The 7,500-nt window shown below is 38.1% G+C and overlaps 1 protein-coding gene and 1 long non-coding RNA gene across 4 annotated transcripts in view; one reads left to right on the top strand and one right to left on the bottom strand.

The window, feature by feature from the left end:
- LOC138022378 (uncharacterized) overlaps nt 1–3,326 on the bottom strand; it is a 58,954-nt gene extending 55,628 nt beyond the window's left edge. Inside the window, exons 1-2 of one of the 2 annotated variants that reach the window (XR_011126566.1) lie at nt 3,188–3,326; nt 1–1,861 (exon numbers count right to left, since the gene is read on the bottom strand). The exon at nt 1–1,861 is cut by the window's left edge and continues 282 nt beyond it. This is a non-coding gene — a long non-coding RNA (uncharacterized lncRNA). The remainder of the gene's footprint in view (nt 1,862–3,187) is intronic. The other variant, XR_011126565.1, reaches the window with a different exon arrangement.
- A 767-nt stretch (nt 3,327–4,093) lies between these two features.
- LOC138021703 (uncharacterized) overlaps nt 4,094–7,500 on the top strand; it is an 18,961-nt gene continuing 15,554 nt past the window's right edge. The window contains exons 1-3 of one of the 2 annotated variants that reach the window (XM_068868667.1): nt 4,094–4,190; nt 5,402–5,490; nt 6,061–6,146. In XM_068868667.1, coding sequence (XP_068724768.1) covers nt 6,065–6,146 — 82 coding nt within the window. In that variant the 5' untranslated portion in view covers nt 4,094–4,190; nt 5,402–5,490; nt 6,061–6,064. Of the gene's footprint in view, nt 4,264–5,401; nt 5,491–6,060; nt 6,147–7,500 lie in introns of both variants that reach the window. The other variant, XM_068868665.1, reaches the window with a different exon arrangement.

The following is a 7,500-nucleotide window of genomic DNA, read 5'->3' as shown; positions in this document are numbered from 1 at the left end:
TGCAACTGCCAGGCCACTTACATCGGTGAGACCGGCAGAAATTTGAACACTAGACTGACTGAACACAGACAAGCGACGAGAAACGGTGACATCAACAATAACATTGCTTAAAAATATTGAAGGGCCGCAGCCAGGGTGAAACATGGTTGAAATTTAAAAAGCGATCTCTGGCTAAAATGATTAAAAACTACGAGCTTTCGACTGCCCGAACTGCAGTCCTCGACGGGTAAAATGAATGATAAGAAAGCAATGAGAAAACATTGCTGAACACCATCTACAGACAAATCGCAGAATCGACTGGGACTCTGCTGCATGTGTTACAGCACTAACTACTGACACTACCACCAACGGATCGTACTGGAAAGCTGGTTTACTCAAACCAAATTGATAGGTTACTAGAGAGAGTGTTTAGACAGCTGTTTATTCTATTTTTGATTATCGTTATTAGTCTGTGACTAATAACGTCTTTGACTGAAATTTGGCATAATTTAATAAATAATGAGCAACATTTGTAAATCATGTTGCTTTCCATAAAACAGAAATACCATGAAATGCCCTTAAATCAACATAATTTACAAAATCAATCATCCAATATCAGACTTGCATTAATAATACCTGTGCAGAAGACCTCGAATTCATGAATTTTAGTCACTAAGTGTATGTAATTGTTTATTGTTTATTGTGTCGATCTAAGCATCGAAAAGCTTTAAGCATCCATTATGGCTGAAGTGAATTTCTGGACAGAGAAAAAGTCAAGGTTTAAGCAGCTGCCAAATCATGATTTTCCTTTACACATGATTGGCCATAACTCGACACGACGAAAAATGCTCTCTCGGGGCGATTTAAATATCTGACGTCGTGCAAAAGACGTTTTGGAGGGTTAACTATTGCTAAAAGTTTATTATACGGCCAAAAAAAATTGACCGAAAACGTACAAAGTTTTTGTACACGCCTTTTACGGGCATAGATTGTGTATATTCACAGTTAAGAAAGCACATACTAAAATCTTTACAAAGACGGAAACTGTCGAATAGTGACTTGTCCACCAAATGTCTCTTCGTAGTTCGCAGCTTTTGCAAGCAGCAATGTTTCTTTAGGCGTACGAGTTTTGCAACTAGAGGTGGTTTGATGCTAGTCTGGCTCAAAGAACAATGAATTTAACTTACAGAGTTGTGATTCAAAACCCTTCTTGAATCGGGACTTAAATCGTGTTTTTTTAAGTTACATTTATTTTTATTTCAAAATAGATTAACGTCAAATCATGTTGGAAAAAGTCAACCTGGTTGTAATGTGAACCTAATCCACTTTCGCTTTTATTAATCAGCAAAACAGAAAATAAAGTGGAACGCGTTGTGCTCCTTCCTTATCCATGTGTCTGCATCTCTGCGCCTTCCTCGTCCGCGAGTCCCTCGCTATCGTCCTCTACCTTCTTTTCCACTTTCCATGAGGCTGTGGTTTCGCACAAGTTCTCTAGTCTTTTTGCCGCAACATGTTTCCCTTTATTGAAGAACCTTGACGGAAATTTTTATTGGACACCAAACAATTCGAAGATAAAGAATCTCAGCCATTTTCAGTTTGCTAATGGTTCTCGGAAAGAGAGGAAGCCGTTCGTGGAAACAACCACTGCTGCGTGACCTGAAATTATTGGTCAGCTGAGTCGAAGCTGTCTCGGCAAAGATTAGATTCAACATATTGGAATGGTTCGGATTTGTTTCATTCGGGATCACAAAGTTTGTTTACATTTTTCCCTTCATATTCCTCGAGTTTCGGAGTGATCCCATGGCTTTTGTGGAACTGCGCTACGCTTAGATGTTATCCTATATCCTGTCACTCTCTTCTTCTTTTGCCAGCTTTGCAGAATCTTAAAACGGTATCAAATTACACTTATCAGATAACAACAAATCATTTGCATCTACATCTACATGTTCCAGCACTCGGCTAAGTCCTTTTTTTGGCTTATGGCTGTTTCTGCTTAGGTGGCCTCATACACCGTAAGCCTTTTTAGAGACATCACGCTAACCTTTACCCTTACCTTATTTATAAAAATAGGTAGCAAATGCTTAGACTAAAGGGACACTTCGTGTTGGATGTCAAAATTGGGCGTGCATCTAATTATGATCAAACCTCGACATAAGTGGAGACAAGTTCTTGGACTGGAGTCGTTAAGGTACCAAATGAGCTGAGCTGAATGTGGATGCATTTCTCATGAACTCTGGCAATTGAGTTGATCATAACAAAAACCAAAGCAAGTTTCGACAATCGTACGTGCTTCTTTTTAAAGTATAAATGATAATTACACCATCCACCTGATTCTTCCGCGATTGATTTTTGTAAGAGCGAATTTCCAACAGAACTGATATCAGGGAATTAAAGGCGTTTAATTAATTTTAGCTGCACGAGTAAAACCGTTCCATATTTCTTTAGAAAGCATCCTTGTCAGAGTTTGAGGGAGCTACAGCCTCACTAAGCAGGTAATCATACGGAAAAATTTGGTGATAGTTAATCTTCATTTTCGTTAACAGTCAATTCATACACATTTTAAACCCAAAAATACAACGGGAAGAGATTTGAAAACTACTGCAAATTGCAATACAGTGCAATTTGAATGGTCACCAATGAGAATTTTAAGAAGCATTTGAGGTTGACGGTGGGGTCTGTCTGTGACCTAGGGTCATGCATGTAGATTGTTCGTAAACTCCTAATATTGCCTTTCATTGGCCTTTGCAATTGATTGGATAGTGTGTGCATGAATCTGATCATGACTAAAACACCACACGAGTACATACGGGTAACATACGAGTAACATACGGAACATACGGATACATACGAATACATACGACTCACATACGACTAACATACGACTAACATACGAGTAACATACGGATACATACGACTAACACACGGATACATACGACTAATTTACGGATACATACCAATACATACGAGTAATACGAGAGTTTTTCTGCTAAACTAACTACTACATATATTATTTTGGTCATAAAGCGATCCTCAAATAGTAGACACACTCGGAAAACAATACTTCACACGTGGTTTTAGGGCTGTAAGCCGATCTTCACCTAGAGTCCGCACTTAAATTCTTTACTTAACTATATACAAACGTTGTTCGTGTTACAAAACTAAAGCAGATTTTTGGTATCATCTGCGGTAGCAAAAACACTTCACTTACCACTGTTAGTTACATCTACATCACGGTTCCTTTCTCAAATGTGTCATCTGTAAATCAGTATTACGCTCTTCAATCTGTTCAGTGCACGGTAAAGATCGAACGCGTGAAGACCATCCACTGCGCGACAGGCTATTTTTTGCGCACATCAGATTACCAGGCATGACCCCCAGGCCACCAGTTTAATATCAAATATCTTTGCTCTTGTAACGCAAACTTCCCTTAGTCGGGGAAGTAATGCGTAATATTTTACTTAAGTTGTCGTTACTTTGCATAAAAATTTACTGGTATGAATTTTACTCGTATATGTTCGTATTTTTTTACTCGTATGTATCCGTATGTTACTCGTATGTATCCGTATGTTAGTCGTATGTATCCGTATGTTACTCGTATGTTAGTCGTATGTTACTCGTATGTGTCCGTATGTTCCGTATGTTACTCGTATGTTACTCGTATGTTACCCGTATGTACTCGTGTGGTGTTTTAGTCATGATCGCATGAATCTTACCTGTAAATGGTAAACCAACAGATGATATCAGCATAGACATCATCGATCATATAAACAGTACCTGTGGTTCGTTAAGAACTCAGTAGTGTCGTTATAAAAAAAAAAACACGCATTCATTAGCAAAGAAATACGGGTCTTTATTCCTTTCCGATTCAAGTCTCGTTTTCTGAATGAAGATTCTGCTTTTTGCACAATCCACAATGGGAAGCCTACCCAGTGTCCATTCCTTTGCTGTAAACAGGCATGATATCTGGCAACGACTTAATTTTCTTGGCAACTTAGAAATTTATGTTTAAAGAATCCCCGTTCCGTGTTTCCGCTGTCCTTTTTATTATCTTTCCCCCACTTAGATTTCCAAGACACGATGCAAATTACGAGACAAAGGCAAGTGTTCTTGGAATCTATAATAATCTTCGCTAAAATACTTGGGATGTGGGTCCTCTGCGTTGAATTCTGAGAACGTATTTCGAAATCAGTCACTTTTACAGAGAATATGAAGTAAGATACGACTTTTATTTGTCGCATTTCTCAGCATTTCTTAGTAGCTGCTCCTTCCCCGGGTGCTGCAAAGGTAAGCATCTATCGTGCGCATTGGGGTGTGTACGACAATTACACAAGAGTTTATCACCAAGATAAGCAGAATCCTTTCAATTTTAGGTAAAAGAACCCGCACACTTATCGCAAAGAGTAGGGCATGTAGTTCCTGGTGTTGTGGTCTGTCTTCTATGGTGTATCATGGTTGGGGGGGGGTAAATGCTCGGAGATATTAGCTACACCAAGCTACTCTAAAAATCCGAGGGTAAATAAAGATATATGATATGATATGATATGATATGATATGAGTTAACTTTTAGTTATTCTAGTATTTATCACGTCCAATGTGATCTTGATCAAATTACTGGAAAACCTGAAGTCCTAGGCGGACCAGATTTTTGGCGGACGCATTTTTTGTGGACGTTTAACCCAAGCTAACACTGAATAAGCCAAGATGTTACGCAAGAATTGGCTTAGACTTCATAACTAAGGAACTGACTATTAACTGCCATCAGGACCTGTTTCAGTTAATGTACCTTAAAACCTATTTTCTTCTCGAGGCACTGAGTCCAAAAAATTATATTTTGCTTTAGTGCTTGTTTCAGTCTATCCGTTTTCTTAACTTTCGTTTACACATGGTCGTTAAAATTTTAAGTTCAATCGTGTTTCGATTTGTTTTAATGTTAGGCTAATATTAAAACAAAATTAAATGAAACCCTTTCAAAGAGAATTAGAATTAAGCGTTAATGTTTTGGAATGAAGAATCTACGACAACTGATCACTCGTTGTCGATCGATCTAGAAAAGAACAAGAAGCTAATTGTCTAGATACCTTTCTTGCAAAGTTTTCCTTATTTCCCCAACTTGACTGATTTTTCCCATGCGTAGATTTACGGCTGGCTTCTTCGTTGCTATTTTAACTTTCTTTTCTTTTTCATCACGGTTTTTCGACTATACCGAGAAAGAAAAATACTTTTATTTCTCGTTTGTATCCAACCTATCTATGTATATCCAGACAATTATGTTTGTCTTTGGAAGCTGAGAAGGATGTGAATGACTTTGTTAACCATAAAGGAACGATGACAATCAGTACCATTTGGAAATGTTCTCTCTATTTGTATTAAACATCTTGACACAGACAAATAGAGCCTCATTTTTATAAACTTGATTTCTTAGTGGCTCAAGTGACCTTCAACAGGCGTAGCAAGTTACTGAAACACGGACTAAGCAGATTGCACTGAGCTTTCTTAACAGTGGTCATCCAGGTAAGCAGTGTGATACAATCTATTCAGTGACAGCACGAATGATTGCCTTGATTTTTTAATTCCCAAATTCGTTCATGTACGAGTCGTTTATATGCCAAATTCCATCGTTCTATTTGCGGCTGTCGAAACTTCTTTCTCCCGGCACAAAACGCTGCAAAGCGAATGTTTGTTAGAATAATGTAACCACAAAATATTATTTGTTTGAATTTTATCAGTGCTGATTTTGTGCTTTTTGCTCCTGATTAAAAGCTTAACTCAGTTCTTAATTGGACTCCATAAAGCCGCGCAAGGATTCCAAGTGAGACTAAAAGTAATGAAAATAATAAGAATGAAAGACTGTGCTACTTATGCCCAGAAATGCATCTAATTAGATGCAACCCAATTTTGATATCCAACACAAAGTGTCCCTTTAAGTCAAAGCCTTTTCTACCTATTTCCAACAATTAGGCAAGGGTAAAAGTTAGCGTTGTTTTTAGCTTAGGGTAAATTCAGCTGTTTATCCTTACTTGAGGAGCAGCATTTTGGGGACACTTTGTCACATTAATTGTCTGCATTTGGTTTTTCCCGAAGGACCATGACAAGGAACAGGGGAAAACAGAAAAATAGATGGAGTAAAACCTATGATAAACATGAAGGAAAGTGGGAAAAGCCTAAAGGTAATTTGATGCAACCGTCAAATGCAAAGAGTCAACAACTTTGTCACACTAGAGGTTGAACGCCTTAATTTGGCACATAGAAACCCCTGCAAATGCAAATTCTCGTGGTAAGCGAAGAAGACTTGGTTGCCAGGGAAATATAGTTCAAGACAATTTAAAATTGAAAGAAATGAATATATATTTGAAGTGCGGTCTATAGACGAAAGAGACTAGAAATGATCCTCGCTCTTTTCTGGACAGACTGAGCAATTGTCTTTTATAGGCACTTGAAAAATTCAGGTGGCTCCAACAGAATTCGAACCCAATTGCTCAAATTGTCCTGAAAAGAGCGAGGATCATTTCTCTCTTTCGACAACTTAACTTACTGTACGTGGTCGGTTAGCTTTCAATAACTGTCATTTAGAGTTAGTCTGCAGTGTGCACGTGTCAGACACCGGTTTCAGATCATCAGTTTGATTAACGTATGCTGTCCCCATGCACTGAACCTTTCCCTACGAAAGTTCGGCCCCGGTGATTACAGAAAATACCACACTCTAAAGTACAAAGTGCTGGGTTCAATAAGTCCGGAGAACTTTAACTTTAATTCTCCAATGGCCAGTACAAACTATTTTAGGTGAAGGAAAAGGCACCTACAAACAAGTTTGAGGCGCCTTGATCAAGCCTTTAACTTAATCTCAAAGTTGGTTTTACTGAGTCGGCAACCTAAAAAATGGACCAATAGCTGACTTTTCTGTATGTTAAGGCGATTCCCTTGTTTTGCACCGCACATCTCATACTGTGCATAACATTGCGACTTCGAAGATAGCAGCCTTTCTCGCCAGACATAATAATAATAATAATAATAATAATAATAATAATAATAATAATAATGAATATATTTATGTAGCGCCATATCCACTAACTGCACTATAGAGCTTTACAATACCACTAGAATTAATTTACCAAATAATTACAAAAAAGATCTTTTGAAAAGGTATGTCCTCAGACGTTTCTTAAAAATAGGTATTGAAATACCAGGCTGTCTCATATGAATGGGCAGAACATTCCACAGCCGTGGACCAGCCACTGCGAAGGCCCTGTCACCATAAGTCTTTAATTTGTACCTTGGAACAACCAGTAGAGAAAGATTGGATGACCTGAGACTACGACTAGGAATATACTGTGTTAATAAAGAAGAAGTAGGGGCTAAATCATTCAGAGATTTAAAAACCAATAATAAGATCTTAAAAACAATACGACGTTCCACTGGTAACCAGTGGAACTCAAAAAGTAATGATGAAATATCAAATTTACAAAGACGCTTAACGAGACAAGCGGCTCAGTTCTGTACAGACTGTAGCCTCTGGATCTGGTA

This window comes from Montipora capricornis, chromosome 10 (genome assembly GCF_036669925.1).
Source record: "Montipora capricornis isolate CH-2021 chromosome 10, ASM3666992v2, whole genome shotgun sequence".
Lineage (NCBI taxonomy): Eukaryota > Metazoa > Cnidaria > Anthozoa > Scleractinia > Acroporidae > Montipora > Montipora capricornis.
Note: the sequence above shows the minus strand (reverse complement) of the source record. Positions and strands in the feature narration are given on the sequence as shown.